Below are 24,199 nucleotides of genomic sequence, written 5' to 3'. Positions count from 1 at the left end.
CTGCCCAATTGAATAACACTGGTCCGAATGCAGTCTGTTTCATGGAAAAGACTCCAACAGAACATACAGTTGTGTGAACGCGACCTAAGAATTACAGACACTCCTGACATAACGAGCTCACGGACAGATTCTCCAAGTCATTCCTCAGCCAGCAACAGACAGTATAAGACCACAGTCACACGCTCAGTATTTGGTGAGTTTTTTACCTCAGTATTTTTAAGACAAAACCCGGAGTGGAGCAATCAGAGAAGTATAATCAGTATAGAAACATGTCACCACTTCTGTATTTATCACCCACTCCTGGTTTTGGCTTACACATACTGAGCTAAAATACTCACCAAATACTGAATGTGTGAACGTGGCCTAACACGGAGTCTGTAGAAGGAAAACAAAGATCTTTAATTGAACCCAAAATGCAAATGTGTTAATTTAGCCAAAAAATACATATGAAGTGTCACACAGAAGAAAACCCCAGCAACTTTCGGTTTCATCCCAAGCACACAGAATAGGACTGCAGTCTGCGCGTCCATGGGATTTAGGGGGCTTACCAATCAAGGCCTTTTTCCTCTCCGTCTCAGCCTCCTTCTCCACCACCTTCTGCTTCTGTGCAGCAATGAGGAGCTTGGTTTTTTCACTTTCCCTATAAAAAAAAAAAAAAAAAAAAAAGGAGAGACATTTACAACCCACGGCTATGAAAGCCCTTCATTGCCAACGTCACCCAGCTTCATACTTGGACGTCACATGCACTTTTACACGCATTCTTAGATTTTTAATAAACTGCCTGATCGCCACATTGCCCTCTACGCTGCCCTACAGTCACTAGAATACCCGCTGCCCATGACCGGCATTCGTACAGGTAATAACTTAGCATGTGGGTAATGTGGCCAGCACTTACATGAGCTCATAGTTCCTGCGTATAGTTTCAGGGATATTTGGCTTTGTGACTCGGACAGCCTGGACAGAGAGGAGACAAAAGCAGAAGATCGATAGTCAGATCCATTATGAAACAAGCCCTGCTGTGTGACCAAGTAAATGGACATTATTATTATCCTACATTTGTCAGGTCAGGATGGCTTGTATCCGTACGCCCTGTGCAGTTTAGTCTACCATGCAGTCACAAGGAGTGGTGTGGAAAGAAAGTCACTTCTAGTTGGCTGGTAGGAGGACTAGTCAGCGGCCACAACATACATGCAGACAGAACTAAAAAGGCCTTTTTTAAAGAAGCACCTCCTCCTCCCCCAGTCAACATTTTTACCCTCTTAATATATTGCAGTCATCATATTATGTAGCACTGTGTACATACAACTGCTCATTTTGCCCTTCTACCCAGCTAATTATTCTCTTTTCCATTATGTCTATGACATCACGTGATTAAAAACAACAAGCTGAATCCTTCTAAGCTCCATATACAAACAGGAGGTCAATTGTTCCTGTATAAAGTCACTGCAAAACTCCCTGCCAAAGTGAGAACCAGAGCTGCTGGGTCAGGAGATGAAGAGGGGGATGATTCATGCAGGGACAAGAGGCTTTCTGTTCTACATAGAGCAGAAAAAAATTAGCTGGGTAGAAAGGCAAAATGAGCAATTGTAAGTACACAGTGCTGTATAATATGATGATTGCAATATACTAACAGGATAAAGCCTTTGATGGGAGGAGTGCTTCTTTAAGTGAAAACGTTGGCCAAATCTGAAACTTCACTTTAAAAGGAAAAATGACACTTACTAATAAAAAGCCCACTATAAATAATGTGCACAGTAGTGATACAGGTTGTCAGCCCCTCAACCATGGAGACTAGAAGTCTTTATGCCTAGGCTCTGACACAGGCGAGTGCCACTGCTACAGGGCATGTTGTATCTGGCACAGCTGTCATGGTCATGATGTTCTCCTCTGCTCCAATCCAGATATTTAGGTTGTTAGAGATAATGTCTAGCCATATTGTCTCATCTACTACTAGAATGTAATGTGCAGGTCACAGACAAAAAGAAAGCCAGCAGCAGTCATCCAGGATGGATCCATTATATTCAGATGACATGGACATCTCCACAGTCTAACCCCAAGGTTAACACAGCAAATGTGTACAAGGGCGAAGGCTCTATTGGTGAAGTGGAGTTTTTCTGGCATTCGCAACCTTTTAAAACGCATTCCCATTCATAAGGGAAGTCCGTGCACCTGCTCAGCCCTACAGAGCTGCAGAGGCTTTCCCAGCAGTCTCAGAGAATCAGTGGAGTGGTGCTCAGGCTTCCCAGCCACGCCATTTCAAAACAGAAATTAAAAAATCCTCAATCTGCCCATCTGTGCGGATCCCCACAATCGGACCCCCACCGATCACGTCTGTGAATAGCTGATAACATATTTTCACTTGTCAGCCCCTTTGAATAAAAACAAAAAAGGTAAAAGAAAATCCCACATACTCCTTAATAATCATCAGTCCACACTGGTTCTATTTAATTTCCGCAGCGATCATGTGCAGTTCATGAGTAATGTGACCACTGCAGCCAATCACTAGCTATTCGTTAGCATCATCACATGACCGCTGCAAAAAGCAAGTAAAATCAGTACGGAGCATTGGAGAAATTTAAGACCCCATTAACCCATTCGTTGCTCTTGGAAAAAGTTTTATAAATCTTGAAAAACAATTAATAATTGTAATAATTAAAAAAATTGTCTAAGGGGTACTTCCGTCTTTCTGTCTGTCACGGATATTCATTGGTCGCGGCTCTGTCTGTCATGGAATCCAAGTTGCTGATTGGTCTCGCCAGCTGCCTGTCACGGCTGCCGCGACCAATCAGCGACGGCCACAGTCCGATTAGTCCCTCCCTATTCCCCTGCAGTCAGTGCCCGGCGCCCGCTCCATACTCCCCGCAGTCACCGCTCACACAGGGTTAATGCCAGCGGTAACAGATCGCGTTATGCCGCGGGTAACTCACTCCGTTACTGCCACTATTAACCCTGTGTGACCACGTTTTTACTATTGATGCTGCCTATGCAGCGTCAATAGTAAAAACATCAAATGTTAAACATAATTAAAAAAATAAAAAATCATTATATACTCACCTTCCACCGCCTTTCCCGCTCCTCGCGACGCTCCGGTGACCGCTCCATGTAAGCGGCAGGTTATATATACACTATTATATAGTAGAGATATTATATATTTATTATATACACACACACACACACACACACACACACTGCGTGCAGAATTATTAGGCAAGTTGTATTTTGATCACATGATGCTTTTTATACATGTTGTCCTACTCCAAGCTGTTCAGGCTTGAGTGCCAACTACCAATTAAGTAAGTCAGGTGATTTGCATCTCTGTAAGGAGGAGGGGTGTTGTCTAATGACATCAACACCCTATATAAGGTGTGCTTAATTATTAGGCAACTTCCTTTCCTTTGGCAAAATGGGTCAGAAGAGAGATTTGACTGGCTCTGAAAAGTCCAAAATTGTGAGATGTTTTTCAGAGGGATGCAGCAGTCTTGAAATTGCCAAACTTTTGAAGCGTGATCACCAAACAATCAAGCGTTTCATGGCAAATAGCCAACAGGGTCGCAAGAAGCGTGTTGGGCAAAAAAGGCGCAAATTAACTGCCCATGAATTGAGGAAAATCAAGGGTGAAGCTGCCAAGATGCCATTTGCCACCAGTTTTGCCATATTTCAGAGCTGCAACGTTACTGGAGTAACAAAAAGCACAAGGTGTGTGATCCTCAGGGACATGGCCAAGGTAAGGAAGGCTGAAAAACGACCACCTTTGAACAAGAAACATAAGATAAAACGTCAAGACTGGGCCAAGAAATATCTTAAGACTAACTTTTCAAAGGTTTTATGGACTGATGAAATGAGGGTGACTCTTGATGGGCCAGATGGATGGGCCAGAGTCTGGATCAGTAAAGGGCAGAGAGAGCTCCACTCAGACGCCAGCAAGGCGGAGGTGGGGTACTGGTATGGGCTGGTATCATCAAAGATGAACTTGTGGGACCTTTTCGGGTTGAGGATGGAGTGAAGCTCAACTCCCAGACCTACTGCCAGTTTCTGGAAGACAACTTCTTCAAGCAGTGGTACAGGAAGAAGTCGGTATCGTTCAAGAAACACATGATTTTCATGCAGGACAATACTCCATCACATGCGTCCAACTACTCCACAGCGAGGCTGGCCAGTAAAGGTCTCAAAGAAGAAAAAATAATGACATGGCCCCCTTGTTCACCTGATCTGAACTCCATACAGAACCTGTCGTCCTCATAAAATGTGAGATCTACAGGGAGGAAAAACAGTCCACCTCTCGGAACAGTGTCTGGGAGGCTGTGGTGGCTGCTGCACGCAATGTTGGTCGTAAACAGATCAAGCAACTGACAGAATCTATGGATGGAAGGCTGCTGAGTGTCATCATAAAGAAAGGTGGCTATATTGGTCACTAATTTTTTTGGGTTTTGTTTTTGCATGTCAGAAATGTTTATTTCTAAATTTTGTGCAGTTATATTGGTTTACCTGGTGAAAATAAACAAGTGAGATGGGAATATATTTGGTTTTTATTAAGTTGCCTAATAATTCTGCACAGTAATAGTTACCTGCACAAACAGATATCCTCCTAAGATAGCCAAATCTAAAAAACCCACTCCAACTTCCAAAAATATTAAGCTTTGATATTTAATGAGTCTTTTGGGTTCATTGAGAACATAGTTGATCAATAATAAACATAATCCTTCAAAATACAACTTGCCTAATAATTCTGCACACAGTGTATATATGTGTGTGTGTGTGTGTGTGTGTGTGTGTGTGTGTGTGTGTGTGTGTGTGTGTGTGTGTGTGTGTGTGTGTGTGTGTGTGTGTGTGTGTGTGTGTGTGTGTGTGTGTGTGTGTGTGTATATATATATATATATATATATATATATATATATATATATATATATATATATATATATATATATATATATATATATATATATATATATATAATTGTCTAAGGGTTTTTCCGTCTGTCTCTGTCTGTCCTGGAAATCCCGCGTCTCTGATTGGTCGAGGCCGCCAGGCGACGGGCACAGCATGGCGACGATGATGTCATAAAGGTTGCCTCGACCAATCAGCGACGGGCACAGTCTGCCGCGAATTCTGGAATCATCATTGTCCATATACTACGGGGACATGCATATTCTAGAATACCCGATGCGTTAGAATCGGGCCACAGTCTAGTATGTATGTATTGGGGCCTCCGGACACACACTGGCACCAACATATATCTGGGTAAGACTGACAGGAATAGTTTGATACTTATATTATGATGTCTGACTTATGATGTAAGATGCATGTTGTTACTGAGCACAATCGTCACTTACATAGAGCACTATGCACTTTATGATTATAACTACTAGTTACTGTGCCAGTGACATGTCCTCATTAGACACGTGCATGTGTGTCATTTCTGAACCCGAGGTGCTACCTTTTCAGTGCGGTGTTTCCGCCATATATGTGCTAATACGTTAACCTTGTCTGTTTACATTTGTAGTTACTGTTGTTTATATGTTCTTCAATAAAAGTTGTTATCTTTTTACATTTTTTTGGGTATGTATATTCCGTATTTCTTTTGTAGGATCTATATGTATGTATGTATGTATGTATGTATGTATGTATGTATTTTTTTTTTTTTGTGGTGGTGTGAAACTTTTTGCCAGGCTTAATACATACAAAGTTTCCCTATATAATAGAACCAGAGTGGCATAAAACACACAGCTTTCACATGGTTCATATGGAATAATCGCAGAAGCCTCATCGGACAGTCACACCAACAACAAATCCTGATTGTTCTCCATTTACAGCGCTCCTTTATGGGCGCCAGTCTGCGATCATAAAACCTGGGACTTTTCCAGGTGGTGACAGTACACTGATGACCTATATGTCAGCACACATTGAAGCTAGGTCATCTTCCTAGAACACACCAGAGTGGGACAAACCCTGTGGATCAGTTCTCACGAGTCACTAGCTGACCATACCTGGATAATTAACCCTGGAGCCATCTCATTGAGGTCCTGCTGGAGCGCCAGCTTGAGGTTCTCATCTATTTGATCTGTGGAGAAGTCAGAAAGAGATCACACTTCCCTCATTGAGTAAGATGTTCATTCCTCATTTGTGCAGCAGTACATATCATTAAAGGGAACTGGTCATCCGTTTCCATTAGCGGCATGGATCAGCGTCTGGTTGCGATATTGCGGCCAGGAATATCTTACGAAACCCCCTGATGTTTCAAAGGACCTATACTTTAAAGACCCCAGCGCTGCGGCAGGTGATTGACAGGTCTCTTGAAGCGCTGGGACAATCTTTAAAGTTTATTTTCTTTGAAAACATTGGAGCTTTATATAACATATGCATGGCTAGAACCGTTCAGAGTCCGATTCATGTTGCCTTTGGTTTTAGTAGCAGGGATAAGGGGATAGGTTCCCTTTAAATCTAGAGCGAAAAGCTACAGCTTTACTTTCAGGCCACCCATAGACTATAAACATCCAAGATAAGTCTTAATCTGCAGTGACGTTATGAAACATCTCTGCATAGGAGAGCAGGTGTACGATATCATACAGCAGGGGGAGCCGGCCTCCCCATAGAGAAGGCAAAGAGGGTTTGTTATCGTCTATGCTATCCCAATTGCTGTATACACAGCTTGATGTTTACATTATAGAAAGCACTGATAGTGCTTCCTTCTCCGGACCCAGCAATTATGTGATCACCAGCTGCCAGGAAGGAGGAGGAGCCACTGGGTCCTAAGAGATCCAGTCAGCTCTGCTATGAAGGCAACCGAAATTATCAAGTAGTTGGGGCAATATACCAGCTCCATTATAAGGGAAACCAAATTGTCAATCCATATTGCTATTACTAGCCCTGAACCATAGAAAAATAAAAAATAAAACAGAACGATAAATAAAAATAAATTCTTAAAAAGGAGGGGGAACAAGTTTAAAATAGGTGTAAAAAAAAATAAAAATGAAGAGACAGACAAGCAATTTATTTATTTTATTAAATACAGATCTGCCAGGGGTTATAGCAGAGGGATGAGATGGGGGTTACTTACCAAACAGTTCTATGTAGACCTCCTGAAGGTTGTGGACGCTGCAGAACTGGTTGAGCTCATGGTGGATCTTGTTGAAGATTAGCGCTTTATCATAATCTGCAGTATAGTTCTTCACTATGTCATACACTACAGGAAGAAGGAAAGATTAATACAGGGGAAGCAACGTGTACACTTAACTTGGGGGTACACAGGCCGACTTGTGTATAACGACCACCGATTGGCGACATCACATGATCAGAGATGATTCAATAGCCGGATTACACGGGCCGACCACAGCTCCCGTGTGTACACGTCGCCAATATTCTCAGCAGCACAGGTCATGCTTACATACAATGGTTTGCTCTCAAGAAGGATGATCTTTTATGCAAATCAGTAGGAGAAAGAGCATTTCCCATTCTTCAGGTGATCGGCAGCTGGTTTCCACTGGAATATTATCAAGAGTCTCTCTTCTAGATATAATTGTGCAATGTAAATGCAACTTTTGAAAGAAATTGGTTAAATGGATTTCCCTTCCACGGTTATGGATAATTACGAAGAGAAAAAGCAGCAAAATTTACCACTTGAATTCCCTGCGGCTCTGACATCTCCCTCTAGCCTGGAAGTGATGACGCCCTGATTACCAGTCACCTGACCCTACAATCAATCAGCCGTCACACGATTGGTGGTGGGAATCACCTGACCTATGCAGCCAGTTAGGTGACAATCGGAGTGGCAACCGTCACACAAACCCCTTCACCCAGTACGCCACAGTGTACGAAGGGGTGTGCCGGACACGCCACAGTGTACGAATATGGGGGGCGGCCAGACACGCCACAGTGTACACATATGGGGGGGGTGGCCGGACACGCCACAGTGTACGCATATGGGGGGCGGCCAGACACGCCACAGTGTACGCATATCGGGGGGCGGCCGGACACGCCACAGTGTACGCATATGGGGGGGCTGCACATGCCACAGTGTACGCATATGGGGAGGCGGCCGGACACGCCACAGTGTACGCATATGGGGGGGGCGGCTGGACACATCACAGTGTACGCATATGGGGGGGCGGCCGGACACGCCACAGTGTACGCATATGGGGGGCGGCCGGACACGCCACAGTGTACGCATATGGGGGGGCGGCCAGACACGCCACAGTGTACGCATATGGGGGGGCGGCCGGACACGCCACAGTGTATGCATATGGGGGGCTGCACAAGCCACAGTGTACGCATATGGGGGGCGGCCGGACACGCCAGTGTACGCATATGGGGGGGCGGCCGGACACACCACAGTGTACGCATATGGGGGGCGGCCAGACACGCCACAGTGTACGCATATGGGGGGGCGGCCGGACACGCCACAGTGTACGCTTATGGGGGGGCGGCCGGACACGCCACAGTGTACGCTTATGGGGGGCTGCACATGCCACAGTGTACGCATATGGGGAGGCGGCCGGACACGCCACAGTGTACGCATATGGGGGGCGGCCAGACACGCCACAGTGTACACATATGGGGGGGGTGGCCGGACACGCCACAGTGTACGCATATGGGGGGCGGCCAGACACGTCAGTGTACGCATATCGGGGGGCGGCCGGACACGCCACAGTGTACGCATATGGGGGGGCTGCACATGCCACAGTGTACGCATATGGGGAGGCGGCCGGACACGCCACAGTGTACGCATATGGGGGGGCGGCTGGACACATCACAGTGTACGCATATGGGGGGGCGGCCGGACACGCCACAGTGTACGCATATGGGGGGCGGCCGGACACGCCACAGTGTACGCATATGGGGGGGCGGCCAGACACGCCACAGTGTACGCATATGGGGGGGCGGCCGGACACGCCACAGTGTACGCATATGGGGGGGCGGCCGGACACGCCACAGTGTATGCATATGGGGGGCTGCACAAGCCACAGTGTACGCATATGGGGGGCGGCCGGACACGCCAGTGTACGCATATGGGGGGGCGGCCGGACACACCACAGTGTACGCATATGGGGGGCGGCCACACACGCCACAGTGTACGCATATGGGGGGCGGCCGGACACGCCACAGTGTACGCATATGGGGGGGCGGCCGGACACGCCACAGTGTACGCATATGGGGGGCTGCACATGCCACAGTGTACGCATATGGGGAGGCGGCCGGACACGCCACAGTGTACGCATATGGGGGGCGGCCAGACACGCCACAGTGTACGCATATGGGGGGGCGGCCGGACACGCCACAGTGTACGCATATGGGGGGGCGGCCGGACACGCCACAGTGTACGCATATGGGGGGGCGGCCAGACATGCCACAGTGTACGCATATGGGGGGGCGGCCGGACACGCCACAGTGTACGCATATGGGGGGGCTGCACATGCCACAGTGTACGCATATGGGGGGGCGGCCAGACACGCCACAGTGTACGCATATGGGGGGGCGGCCAGACACGCCACAGTGTACGCATATGGGGGGGCGGCCAGACACGCCACAGTGTACGCATATGGGGGGGCGGCCAGACACGCCACAGTGTACGCATATGGGGGGGCGGCCAGACACGCCACAGTGTACACATATGGGGGGGCGGCCAGACACGCCACAGTGTACGCATATGGGGGGGCGGCCAGACACGCCACAGTGTACGCATATGGGGGGGGGGGCCGGACACGCCACAGTGTACGCATATGGGGGGCGGCCGGACACGCCACAGTGTACGCATATGGGGGGCGGCCGGACACGCCAGATGCTACAGTGTATGGTTATCTCGTATACAGGGAGTTTATGTAACAGTCGTCGGAGCCCTGCCTTCAGGTTCATCAATTGCTGACAACAGGTGAATGAAGAATGGGACATCAGCAATTCTGGTGCAGGCAGACAGCACTGAAAAAGGCACACGGAGCGATGGGCGATTAGACCGGTGAGTATACTGTAGGGTTCATTTGTTATTTTCTAATCTTCTCGTACTTAGAAGCAAACTAATATAATCAGACATGGCTCCACAGCAGCACAGGAGGTGCTCCACTCATGACCTGTGGGGGCTGCAGAGATCAGACCCTCACAATCTTTTCAGGATGGTACATTTCAGAAATATGTAATTGCTTTATCAGATGGAATAGCCCTTTAAACAACCTTCCAATCCTGCATTAGTCTAGTCGTAATAGGACATATGTCAATCTGCATAAGACGAAGGAAGGGAAAGAAAGTGTAAGGTCTACCTGAAGGCTACTCACCGGCACTAGAGATGAGGAAATTCACCACTTCTATTCGATCAAAATATATCATGACGCCACCACTGAAAGATACAACATGGGGAACGATGAACTCATACAAAACTGTACGGACAAGATCACAACAAAAAGCAAAGCCTGGACAACATGGAGGCTGGAGCGTGTCCTGCACATCATCTGCGCCCCAGGATTGTGCACTGATCAGCATATCCACCATCACTCAGAATAACGGAGAGCAAATATCCAGTGACCCCAGATAGACATTTCCAGAATCAGCGCCGCACTCGACTGATGCATCTTTTATTTGAGCTCAGTGCCAATTAATGTCATGGGACAGAACCGAATCCCATACACAACCTGGGCAGCTGATTACTGCTCTTAGAAAAGAAAAAAAAGCAGCCATGTTCCCCTAATCCTGGATAACCTCCATTAAGGAAAGGGCCTTGTAATTATAAGTGATGCGGTGAGACAAGGAATATTAATCTGGTGTGCTGTGGCGCCTTCTGTTGCCCATAGAATGAAAAATGAAAGATTAAAACCGGTTTCCAGCTTTTGAAAACCCCTCTGCCCGGATGCAGTTTGTTTAAAAAAACAAACAAAATGTGCTTTACTCACCCTTCCCGGGTCCCACGGCCAGTCTTCACCTCTGCTCCTCGTGACCGCCATTGCCTGCAGCCAATGATCGTGACATCAGCAGCTCCTCCCAGATTGACGGCACAAGCCGCCGAATTCTCTAAATACCTGCAGCGCTATCGACAGGACATCAGCACTGCAGACAATGACTGACACCGGAAGCAGTGGAGGAGACTAGGCATAGGACCTGGGGTGGGCGAGTAGGAGAAGTGAGGGAGACTAGGCGCAGGACCTGGGGAGGGCGAGTAGGAGCAGTGGGGGAGACTAGGCGCAGGACCTGGGGAGGGCGAGTAGGAGCAATGGGGGCAGGACCTGGGGACTGCGAGTAGGAGCAGTGGCGGAAGCTTGGCACAGGACCTGGGGAGGGCGAGTAGGAGCAGTGGGGGAGACTAGGCGCAGGACCTGGGGAGGGCGAGTAGGAGCAGTGGGGGAGACTAGGCGCAGGACCTGGGGAGGGCGAGTAGGAGCAATGGGGGCAGGACCTGGGGACTGCGAGTAGGAGCAGTGGCGGAAGCTTGGCACAGGACCTGGGGAGGGCGAGTAGGAGCAGTGGGGGAGATGGCACAGGACCTGGGGAGGGCGAGTAGGAGCAGTGGCGGAGGCTTGGCGCAGGACCTGGGGAGGGCGAGTAGGAGCAGTGGGGGAGACTCGGCACAGGACCTGGGGAGGGCGAGTAGGAGCAGTGGGGCAGACTACGCGCAGGACCTGGGGAGGCCGAGTAGGAGCAGTGGCGAAGGCTTGGCGCAGGACCTGGGGAGGGCGAGTAGGAGAAGTGGCAGAGACTTGGCGCAGGACCTGGGGAGGGCGAGTAGGAGCAGTGGCAGAGACTTGGCGCAGGACCTGGGGAGGGCGAGTAGGAGCAGTGGCAGAGACTTGGCGCAGGACCTGGGGAGGGCGAGTAGGAGAAGTTGCTGCTGGGGAAGAGGGTTTATCTGAAACCCCTTTAAGTAAAATGAAGCTGAGCTTACCTCGTGCCGCATGGGACGTTCTTCACTTCGTCAGTTTGTAACGTGCTCTAAAGAATAAATGGGACATTAGCGTAATCCAATCACACAGGAGTGTGCACTAATCTATGGTAACACAATCACCACGAAAGAGCTCTCAAAATAACATTATGTCGCTTTATCCCGTGCAGGCAGCATTGTGCAAAAGCCTCAGAGCATCTCTGCTTCATTACAATTCCCATCAAGGTCTGGAAAACCCCATCTGCAGACGGATCGGCTACACGCACCTACATGCACCTTCGAAGCTACACGCACCTGCGCGGCTACACGCACCTATACCCACCTGCACGGCTACACGCCCCTGCGAAGCTACACACACCTACACGCACCTGCGCGGCTATACGTACCTGCGCAGCTACACGCACCTGTACGGCTATACGCACCTACACCCACATGCGCGGCTATACGCACCTATACCCACATGCGCGGCTATACGCACCTATACCCACATGCGCGGCTATACGCACCTATACCCACATGCGTGGCTATACACACCTGCGCGGCTACACGCACCTATATATTAGCTATACGCACCTATACCCACCTGTGCGGGTATATGCACCTATACGCACCTGTGCGGCTTCACACACCTATACCCACCTGCACGACTATACGCACCTATACCCACCTGCACGGCTACACGCACCTATACCCACCTGCACGGCTATACGCACCTGCACGGCTACATGCACCTATACCCACCTGCGTGGCTACACGCACCTATATGCACCTGCGCGGCTACACACACCTATATGCACCTGCACGGCTACATGCACCTATACCCACCTGCGCGGATATACGCACCTGCACAGACTTGAAGGAGGTTATGAACGGCAGCATTAAATGGAAACCAGGGCCACTTGTCGAAGTGAGCAGCGCTCCGCCCCTGCAAGAGGAAGGAAGAGGTATCCATTTGTCTTATAGCACATGCAAATCATGGATGAAGAGGAAGTCGCCCCAAACATGGAGTGTAAATGCTGCCGATGGTTTAGACTGATCACACAGTAAAGACTGCAGGTCATTTTACCTGGTGTCACATTAGACAGCTTCGTTATTAGGACTGTAAAAGTGGTCGGATAAGGCTCCTTCATGCTCCTCCGCCAGTATACAGGGAGATGGATGAATAGCAATTCCCCAATATATTCCTATACTGGAAAATGAAGCGTTTTGATAATGTACAGACAGGACCGAGACCTGAAGACACATACACATAATATAGGCTGCCGTAATCAGTAACCTGCATTCTGCTGATGGAGCTGCAGGGCACCAGTGGGAATGTGATGTGCTCCCAGGCCTACATGTGTATTGCAAATGATGGCAGAGTTGTGCTCCTGTCCAGGGACAGCGGATGTGCAAGGAATAAGGTGAAGATACCCCCTTCCTCACCATTGCCAGAATTATGGCATATCCAGGTGAGAAGACATAACACTATAAGATGTGAATATATAACCCCATCGTGACTCGGTCATTGTACACATTTTTTTCTTCCCCATCAGCACCTTTTTTTTTTATTTTCCCCATCCAAATAGCCATATAAGGATTTGTTATATTTTCGGAAACCCATAACTTTTTTTTTTACATTTTCCCTATGGAGCTTATTTTTTTGGGTTTGGAGCTTAAATTTTTATTGATACCATTTTGGTTTAGATACAACATTTTGAATCGCTTCTTATGACATATTTTGTAGGAAGTGCAGCAGACAAAAAAAACAAAACAAAAAAAACCCCAATAGCTATTCTTGCGTTCTCATGTTCAGCATTTAACGTACAGGTACAGTAATTTTATATCTTTATATACATCAGATTTTAATGGCCACGGCAATATCTAATATAATAATTTGTTTTATATGGGGAAAAAGGGGCTGATTGAAACTCTTACTTTATTTTTCTGTCCCATGGGGGACTTAGGGTTAGGGTTACAGGATATCGGGAAATTGAGGTCTCCCATGAAGCTCAGGAAGTGGCCATGATGGTAGTTATAGGAACCTTCGGCAGGTTCCCAGCTGCAATGGTAAAGTCATCGGTTCCCCGCAATCTAATCGCGGAGGGACAATGGGTGCACACAGACAGACAAAATGCAAATATTGCTGTCAGTGACAGAAGCATTTAAATGGTTAAATAACAGTGATTGGCGCAAACTCCGACTACTGATGTTACAGGCACATGCTCTGTATAACACAGCCGTCATCCACCAGATATGGTGCGGGCTCAAGTCCTGAGCCTACTCCATAAACCCACTGTGACCACAATCTACGTTATGTGGTTGCCATCGGGTAAAGGAAGTGTTCCCGACAATATGGCGATGCCAGGGTGTTACTCCGCATGTTGTTCCCTAATGTATCAGGAACTAACGCTTCCAATGAAAAACAAACTCTGAAGTTCCAGGTAATTCCCGGCTTGCGGTCGTCACTCCATAAAGGAGGCCTTTATGTGTTTTCGGCAGTGATGCAGGGCTGCCATGATTTATAGCCTTTCTGCAGATTTCTTATTACTCCGCTCGGATTTTAGCTTTGTTTGAGGACATGCAAATGAAGGCAAATAATTACAGCATCTTCTTGGATGTGTTACATGTCATGCCAGAAAGTACAGGACTCCGGCCAATATCCTGCCGGATCTAAGCCATAAATCATCCAGTCACTGCTAATGACACCTGACTGCTAGCGCCAACATCGGTAACCCTTTCAGGAAAAGAAGGAAACCAATGATAAATCATTGAACAGTGACATTTAAGAGGGGGGATAAGTCTCCAGACGTCTTAGAGGGGTTCTCCGGTCTTCTGATAAAAGTCTGCACTCTTTTCTAAATTCAGCTCACAGTAATATACATAAAAATACATCACTTATTATATATTCATTAAAAACACACACCTATAGGCAAAACAGAATAAATAATTATACAGAAAAAGGCCAAAAAAGAAGGTGTGGGCAGCACGGTATATCAGTGTCCGCAGGGTCCTGGGCTCAAATCCCACCAATAACATCTCCACGGAGTTTGTATGGGTTTCCTCCGGGTTCACCAGTTTCCTCCCACACACCAAACACATACTGATAGGGAATGTAGATTGTGAGCCCTAATGGGGACAGTGAGAAAAGGTGTTTAAGGGGCACAGGGACAAAGACAGTAATCAATAATGCCCCGTGCACAAGTAAGGGCACCTAATGGTCCCTATATCACACCCCTATAAATGACCTTGACCTTCGGATTGTGGCTGGAAGTATGGTCACTTGACCGCCCACCCTCACCGGTAATCCTGACAGTGAGCGGTCCACCCCTTTAAGTATATGCAGATGTAGACCCATTAATATAACAGAACTTACACAGCCCGGCATCATGGTCATGGCCTACTAGAAGCAGAGGCAATCCCCTGCTCAGTGCTCCGCTGTATGAGATAGCATCAGCGGCTCTTGCCTTGGTGGGGGCGGACCGTCCATTTATTAAATGGACCACCAATAATTTATAGGGGGGGAATTATTACCCTAGTAATTCCAGCTGGCCACGCAGCGACCCATGGAGATCATCTGACAAACTGGGCATTATCGCCTCAGTCCAAATTAGGAGGAATGTAGTGTTACAAAGTCCTAGGTAATCCGGGTTACACTGTGTGGCCTGGAGCGTCTGTAATGATTACACCAGGGGGTCATTGCCACGTGTGGTGGGCGCACACAGGGCGTGGGGGAGGCACAGTCACCACTGCTTAGTACAACCGTCAGCCTCTGCAAAGAGTGAGATGAGAGGTAAATCCACAACAGCTTTGCTTTGGACCTGTATGCATGTACTGAGGAGTCAGACACTAGGGGACGAGTCCCAATCATTTGTTTTATAGGCACTTTGTAATTTTAATCATCATCCTCTTATTAAAAATCCTCTCCATTCACAAGATCGGAGCGAATTTTCATGTCATTAGTTATCGCTTTTTCCCCCGAGACTACCAACTGCAGCGCTTACAACCTCTGCCATGGAGCTTGTAAGTGCTGCGCTGAAGCTGACAAATCATTAGACCTGGGCAGCTTGAGTCCCCCTGTGCTCCTCAGATGTGGAGAGGCAAATCTACCTCTGTTTGCAGGGTAGTAGAGGGCACAAATCATCTGGACAGCACAGGCATGTTCCTGAGGAGCAAAAAAAATTGCTCTATATTTGCCCAAAATTCTGTCGCATTGATAAGTGAACCCCAATATTGTAGTCTTCCTCGACAACACATGACAAATATAAAAACGGACTCCCAGATGCACGTACCTATAGTAGACCCCAACGTGTCCTTCCTCGATCTTGTGTACGGCAGACAGCAGGGCGGCCGCAGTGAATGCCACCGCGATGGCGGCTATAGCTCCGATGTGGGACATCCTCCTGAGACCTGGAAGACACACAAGCAGTGATCATTGCCCTACAGAATGACACATTACAGCCCTGGAAAACACTTCTTAAAGGGATTCTCCATGTGTAGGATATTGATGCCCTAGCCCTGCTCGGCTCATTTTACATCCAGCCACTGCCGGAGCTGAAAACAGCTGATTGGTGAGGACGCTGGTTGCGGACCCCCACAGATAAGATATTGATGACCTCTTCTTGGAATAGGAAAACTCCTTCAAATAAAAGGGTTTAATTAGATATAAGGCAGCAGCACATGGACCGAGCGCATGTGTCCCCGCTCAGCCGGATTCACTTTATTACACCCACATGCCGAGAAAAAGCCCAGAAATCAATAGCGAAAGGCGTCAGTCCCTATTGATCGCGCAGAGAATGAATGAGGTGACGGACGCCGCCATCAACACTTCCTTTATTTAATAATAGAGACCAGATAAAGGATGGGAACGGCACCAGATTATCCGGCATAGTCTGGATTATCAGATAGGAGGTCTGGTCCTGGTCATCACAGTCCTCCTACACCAGATTACCATTGTCTGCGGAATAGTCGGAGACATTATCTGTCCGGGAAAAGATTACAAGATTTCGGATCTACAAGTAACTAATGCTGGGGATTATTAATGCAGATTTGTTCTCCGATAATCCACAGCAGATTACGGAACGTGTGGATGCGACTTCAGCATATCCCCACCCAACTGCTGCATTTTTTTTAAAATTTTTTTAGCACAAACTGATCTAAACGTGGATCTGTAGATTGCCAGCGGTTCAATTTTGGCTGAAGATCCACCACAAATATTTTTTTTCCCAGTCCACCTAGTCCTATAGGGCAACAAGATCCCTCCGGATCGGTTTCAAAACAGATTCCAAAGATCTGTCATTGCTACTGTAACAATGTAATCCTAGGACGAGTGTGAACAGAGCCCGTCCAACTGTGATCTGCCATCAGCTGCGGAGATACCATGGGGCACACTGGGCACAGGCAAAGGTGCAGGAGCCTGTCCAGCCTTGTGGCAGAGCGCCACCCAGAGGGCACCGGTTATCTACACCCCCGATGGCAGGAGGAGATAGTGGGAAGTCCTACATCACCATATCAACACGTCGCAGAATTATACCACACAAGGCTGTGCGACTTTATTAAGAAAATTTATTTTTTCTTAAAGGGATTGTTGCCTACTATAAAAAAACTATATAAAATTCCAAGATTGGCGCAGCTTTATGCTGTACAGTTTGCAGGACTCTTGGTATCTGGATCTGGCAGGGGGGCGACTGCTGCAGACAATCAGAAACGTCTCATCCGGGTCAGACGAAACGTGAGGGTGCAATGGTCTCACCAAGCTCCCACAGGTAGAGGAGCAGGGCTGGGAGGCCAGCAGAGGCTTTCTCCCATTTATTCCTTATACCACCCTGGGCCCATTATACAGGCTCTGTCCCCAGTTCAGAAGGCAGTAGATTGGTCTCATTTTATTCCTCCTGCTCCACTGAGTATTCAGGTTGTTTTTTTACAATCCATCACAATGTTCCATAGATTGGAGCCTTTTTATTTGTCACCGATCTTTGTCCAGGGCAGCTGTCATGTCCTACACCTCGGGAATCATACAGTATTTTTCCTTAGAGGTTTGTCCTCCCGCTCTCCCTGTCCACCTCCTGAGCCCTGATGTCAGTAAGTCCTCCCTTCTCCTTCCTCATTGTCCGTGTATCAGCCATATTAAGAATCCACATATCTTGCACCTCTGCTTCAGAAAAGTCTTTTACCTACTGCAGCTGATACTACTGTAATTGGGCATAACTACAAGAATTCAGCTTGAACATAAACCTCTTTCAGGAATCTCCATACGTGTCTCTGCAGTCGAGCCAAGCTATCTGATAAACTACCTGTGTGTGAGTACTGGTACATAGAGACGGTATCTTAAGCACCCAACACTCTCAGCCTAATAAGGAGTCAGAATAGGGTGGTGCTTGCAAGACTCTGGGGGCGTGTATTTAAGCAGATTTGCATAATTACTATTAACTCCACCCATTTGGGAGTCATCATGAAAATTAGCACTAAATAAAAAGGCTCAGATCTCTGGAGCCGTATGGAGATTTTTTTTTTTTTCATCTGAATACCCAGAAGAGCAGGAGGAACAATACAAGAGTAAAATCGGCTCACTTTTCACCTGGTGACACGTTGACTAAATTTTACTGTAAAAGTAGGGGGTAACCCCAGTAATACGTCAGGCAACTTTTTTCACTCCTTAGTAGGGCTGCACGGTGACTTTGGGTATGCAACCAAAATACTTGTGAAGTTTGTTTGCAGCTGGATCCTATGTGCAGCGACAGCTATATGGGAGGGTGAAAGGGCATGTGCGGATCATGAGAAGCAACCGGGGTCACAGTGTGAACCTGATCTGTGCGGTCACTCTGGGGTCAGCACCAATACAGGTCCCATTATGGCCACATGGGTGACAGAGCGGTCTTGATCTATAAAGCAGAGAACACGGGAGCTGTGGTCACTACAGGGTCAGCACCTGCACATATCTGCCCGGGTCTCACCATGGCCATATGGGTCACAGTGGGGTCCTGATCTGTGAGGTAGAGGAGAACGCAGGCGCTGCGGTCACTATGGGGTCAGCACCTGCACATATGGGTCTCACCATGGCCATATGGGTCACAGTGGGGGCCTGATCTATGAGGTAGAGGAGAACGCAGGCGCTGCGGTCACTATGGGGTCAGCACCTGCACATATCTGCCCGGGTCTCACCATGGCCATATGGGTCACAGTGGGGTCCTGATCTATGAGGTAAGGGAGAACACCGATGCTGCGGTCACTATGGGGTCAGTACCTGCACATATCTGCCCAGGTCTAACCATGGCCATATGGGTCACAGTGGGGTCCTGACCTATGAGGTAGAGGAGAACACCGGTGCTGCGGTCACTATGGGGTCAGCACCTGCACATATCTGCCTGGGTCTCACCATGGCCATATGGGTCACAGTGGGGTCCTGATCTGTGAGGTAGAGGAGAACGCAGGCGCTGCGGTCACTATGGGGTCAGCACCTGCACATATCTGCCCGGGTCTCACCATGGCCATATGGGTCACAGTGGGGTCCTGATCTGTGAGGTAGAGGAGAACGCAGGCGCTGCGGTCACTATGGGGTCAGCACCTGCACATATGGGTCTCACCATGGCCATATGGGTCACAGTGGGGTCCTGATCTGTGAGGTAGAGGAGAACACAGGCGCTGCGGTCACTATGGGGTCACTGGTCTCACCATGGCCATGTGTCACAGTAGGGTCCTGATCTGTGAGGTAGAGGAGAACACAGGCGCTGCGGTCACTATGGGGTCAGCACCTGCACATATGGGTCTCACCATGGCCATATGGGTCACAGTGGGGTCCTGATCTGTGAGGTAGAGGAGAACGCAGGCGCTGCGGTCACTATGGGGTCAGCACCTGCACATATGGGTCTCACCATGGCCATATGGGTCACAGTGGGGTCCTGATCTGTGAGGTAGAGGAGAACACAGGCGCTGCGGTCACTATGGGGTCACTGGTCTCACCATGGCCATGTGTCACAGTAGGGTCCTGATCTGTGAGGTAGAGGAGAACACAGGCGCTGCGGTCACTATGGGGTCACTGGTCCCACCACGGCCATGTGTCACAGTGGGGTCCTGATCTGTGAGGTAGAGGAGAACACAGGCACTGCGGTCACTATGGGGTCACTGGTCCCACCACGGCCATGTGTCACAGTAGGGTCCTGATCTGTGAGGTAGAGGAGAACACAGGCGCTGCGGTCACTATGGGGTCACTGGTCTCACCATGGCCATGTGTCACAGTAGGGTCCTGATCTGTGAGGTAGAGGAGAACACAGGCACTGCGGTCACTATGGGGTCAGCACCTGCACATACCTGCCCGGGTCTCACCATGGCCATATAGGTCACAGTGGGGTCCTGATCTGTGAGGTCGAGGAGAACACAGGTGCTGCGGTCACTATGGGGTCAGCACCTGCACTGGTCCCACCACGGCCATGTGTCACAGTGGGGTCCTGATCTGTGAGGTAGAGGAGAACACAGGCGCTGCGGTCACTGGTCTCACCATGGCCATGTGTCACAGTGGGGTCCTGATCTGTGAGGTACAGGAGAACGCAGGCGCTGCGGTCACTATGGGGTCACTGGTCCCACCACGGCCATGTCTCACAGTAGGGTCCTGATCTGTGAGGTAGAGGAGAACACAGGTGCTGCGGTCACTATGGGGTCACTGGTCCCACCACGGCCATGTGTCACAGTGGGGTCCTGATCTGTGAGGTAGAGGAGAACACAGGCGCTGCGGTCACTATGGGGTCACTGGTCCCACCACGGCCATGTGTCACAGTAGGGTCCTGATCTGTGAGGTAGAGGAGAACACAGGCGCTGCGGTCACTATGGGGTCACTGGTCCCACCACGGCCATGTGTCACAGTGGGGTCCTGATCTGTGAGGTAGAGGAGAACACAGGCGCTGCGGTCACTATGGGGTCACTGGTCCCACCACGGCCATGTGTCACAGTAGGGTCCTGATCTGTGAGGTAGAGGAGAACACAGGCGCTGCGGTCACTATGGGGTCACTGGTCCCACCACGGCCATGTGTCACAGTAGGGTCCTGATCTGTGAGGTACAGGAGAACGCAGGCGCTGCGGTCACTATGGGGTCACTGGTCTCACCATGGCCATGTGTCACAGTGGGGTCCTGATCTGTGAGGTAGAGGAGAACGCAGGCGCTGCGGTCACTATGGGGTCACTGGTCCCACCATGGCCATGTGTCACAGTGGGGTCCTGATCTGTGAGGTAGAGAACGCAGGCGCTGCGGTCACTATGGGGTCACTGGTCCCACCACGGCCATGTGTCACAGTGGGGTCCTGATCTGTGAGGTAGAGGAGAACACAGGCACTGCGGTCACTATGGGGTCAGCACCTGCACATACCTGCCCGGGTCTCACCATGGCCATATAGGTCACAGTGGGGTCCTGATCTGTGAGGTCGAGGAGAACACAGGTGCTGCGGTCACTATGGGGTCAGCACCTGCACTGGTCCCACCACGGCCATGTGTCACAGTGGGGTCCTGATCTGTGAGGTAGAGGAGAACACAGGCGCTGCGGTCACTGGTCTCACCATGGCCATGTGTCACAGTGGGGTCCTGATCTGTGAGGTACAGGAGAACGCAGGCGCTGCGGTCACTATGGGGTCACTGGTCCCACCACGGCCATGTGTCACAGTAGGGTCCTGATCTGTGAGGTAGAGGAGAACACAGGCGCTGCGGTCACTATGGGGTCACTGGTCTCACCATGGCCATGTCTCACAGTAGGGTCCTGATCTGTGAGGTAGAGGAGAACACAGGTGCTGCGGTCACTATGGGGTCACTGGTCCCACCACGGCCATGTGTCACAGTGGGGTCCTGATCTGTGAGGTAGAGGAGAACACAGGCGCTGCGGTCACTATGGGGTCACTGGTCCCACCACGGCCATGTGTCACAGTAGGGTCCTGATCTGTGAGGTAGAGGAGAACACAGGCGCTGCGGTCACTATGGGGTCACTGGTCCCACCACGGCCATGTGTCACAGTGGGGTCCTGATCTGTGAGGTAGAGGAGAACACAGGCGCTGCGGTCACTATGGGGTCACTGGACTCACCATGGCCATGTCTCACAGTAGGGTCCTGATCTGTGAGGTAGAGGAGAACACAGGCGCTGCGGTCACTATGGGGTCACTGGTCCCACCACGGCCATGTGTCACAGTGGGGTCCTGATCTGTGAGGTAGAGGAGAACACAGGCGCTGCGGTCACTATGGGGTCACTGGTCCCACCAGGACATGTATCACAGTAGGGTCCTGATCTGTGAGGTAGAGGAGAACACAGGTGCTGCGGTCACTATGGGGTCACTGGTCCCACCACGGCCATGTGTCACAGTGGGGTCCTGATCTGTGAGGTAGAGGAGAACACAGGCGCTGCGGTCACTATGGGGTCACTGGTCCCACCACGGCCATGTGTCACAGTAGGGTCCTGATCTGTGAGGTAGAGGAGAACACAGGCGCTGCGGTCACTATGGGGTCACTGGTCCCACCACGGCCATGTGTCACAGTGGGGTCCTGATCTGTGAGGTAGAGGAGAACACAGGCGCTGCGGTCACTATGGGGTCACTGGTCCCACCACGGCCATGTGTCACAGTAGGGTCCTGATCTGTGAGGTAGAGGAGAACACAGGCGCTGCGGTCACTATGGGGTCACTGGTCCCACCACGGCCATGTGTCACAGTGGGGTCCTGATCTGTGAGGTAGAGGAGAACACAGGCGCTGCGGTCACTATGGGGTCACTGGTCCCACCACGGCCATGTGTCACAGTGGGGTCCTGATCTGTGAGGTAGAGAACACAGGCGCTGCGGTCACTATGGGGTCACTGGTCCCACCACGGCCATGTGTCACAGTGGGGTCCTGATCTGTGAGGTAGAGAACACAGGCGCTGCGGTCACTATGGGGTCACTGGTCCCACCACGGCCATGTGTCACAGTAGGGTCCTGATCTGTGAGGTAGAGGAGAACACAGGCGCTGCGGTCACTATGGGGTCACTGGTCCCACCACGGCCATGTGTCACAGTGGGGTCCTGATCTGTGAGGTAGAGGAGAACACAGGCGCTGCGGTCACTATGGGGTCACTGGTCCCACCACGGCCATGTGTCACAGTAGGGTCCTGATCTGTGAGGTAGAGGAGAACACAGGCGCTGCGGTCACTATGGGGTCACTGGTCCCACCACGGCCATGTGTCACAGTGGGGTCCTGATCTGTGAGGTAGAGGAGAACACAGGCGCTGCGGTCACTATGGGGTCACTGGTCCCACCACGGCCATGTGTCACAGTGGGGTCCTGATCTGTGAGGTAGAGAACACAGGCGCTGCGGTCACTATGGGGTCACTGGTCCCACCACGGCCATGTGTCACAGTGGGGTCCTGATCTGTGAGGTAGAGGAGAACACAGGTGCTGCGGTCACTATGGGGTCAGCACCTGCACATATCTGCACAGGTCCCACCATGGCCATATGGGTCACAAACTTTTACCCACATTCCAGCGACAAATTACCATTTTGCACAAAACCACAGAAGTCATGTGACGTTTATTGACCTCAACAATGAAAAAATAAACATAATAATGCAGACAATTCCCCCACATAACATGACGCTCAGGGAACAAGCAGCCACAGGACTGCCCACCTGCCATAGTCAGCATAAACCCCTGCCCTGTGCCCACAACACGGAACACCTCATCCATATGGAATTATATTTGCCCCTAGGATGCAGGGCGCACACCAAACACAACAGAAATATCCCTCCGCCCTCCAGAATGCTGCCCCTTATGCGACCTTGGGCCTGACCTTTCTCACCGCACAGCCAGGACACTGCTTATCTGTGTAATCTTAAAGCTTCTTTCTCCTCCACCTGCTTTAACTTCTTCCTGGAGTCGCTCTCCTGAACGTCATCACCCTGTGTCTCTGCGACAGAGCCGCCATCTCTGTTCCGGGCATGGATATAGCAGTGGTGAGTGCAGTACCGGCCCCTCACCAGCAGGTGGTGCCGTTGGCTGCATATTAGAATGGATATGTTTGACGACCCCTCCACAAAATTGAGCAGCGCGGCGGCGGAGTGATCTGTTCTTACGAGATAAGGTCACAGGTGACTGCAGCGCCTAAACTGTGCAGGCTGTGACTGCAGGCGGCCGATGGAGCAGGTCATGGGAGACTGGAAGAAGCCAAAAATCTGTCACTTGGTTTGGAAACTGATAAAATGCTGGGATAATAATATTAATATATAGTAATAATCATTAATAATGTATAATAATAATATAATAGTCTTTTGTATCATTATAAGCTTTTCCAGAAATTTGTACTTGGTGGTAAATTTGCAACTGTTTCCCCATAGGGAATATAAGAGGACGCTTTGTAACGCGGAGAGTAAA

At 49.8% G+C, this 24,199-nt stretch overlaps 1 protein-coding gene across 1 annotated transcript in view; it reads right to left on the bottom strand.

Annotated features, from left to right (window-relative positions):
• The window catches only part of ERLIN2 (ER lipid raft associated 2), a 36,319-nt gene extending 12,567 nt beyond the window's left edge, over window positions 1–23,752 (bottom strand). The window contains exons 1-9 of the mRNA XM_077263138.1: window positions 23,619–23,752; window positions 16,126–16,243; window positions 12,698–12,779; window positions 11,858–11,904; window positions 10,260–10,321; window positions 7,055–7,180; window positions 5,985–6,058; window positions 896–954; window positions 549–640 (exon numbers count right to left, since the gene is read on the bottom strand). Coding sequence (XP_077119253.1) covers window positions 549–640; window positions 896–954; window positions 5,985–6,058; window positions 7,055–7,180; window positions 10,260–10,321; window positions 11,858–11,904; window positions 12,698–12,779; window positions 16,126–16,232 — 649 coding nt within the window. The 5' untranslated portion in view covers window positions 16,233–16,243; window positions 23,619–23,752. The remainder of the gene's footprint in view (window positions 1–548; window positions 641–895; window positions 955–5,984; window positions 6,059–7,054; window positions 7,181–10,259; window positions 10,322–11,857; window positions 11,905–12,697; window positions 12,780–16,125; window positions 16,244–23,618) is intronic.
• Window positions 23,753–24,199: the final 447 nt, after the last annotated feature.

The sequence above is a fragment of the Ranitomeya variabilis genome, chromosome 5, assembly GCF_051348905.1.
Source record: "Ranitomeya variabilis isolate aRanVar5 chromosome 5, aRanVar5.hap1, whole genome shotgun sequence".
NCBI classification, from domain to species: Eukaryota; Metazoa; Chordata; class Amphibia; order Anura; family Dendrobatidae; genus Ranitomeya; species Ranitomeya variabilis.
The sequence above is the reverse complement of the archived record's forward strand: the minus strand, read 5'-3'. Positions and strand labels throughout refer to the sequence as shown.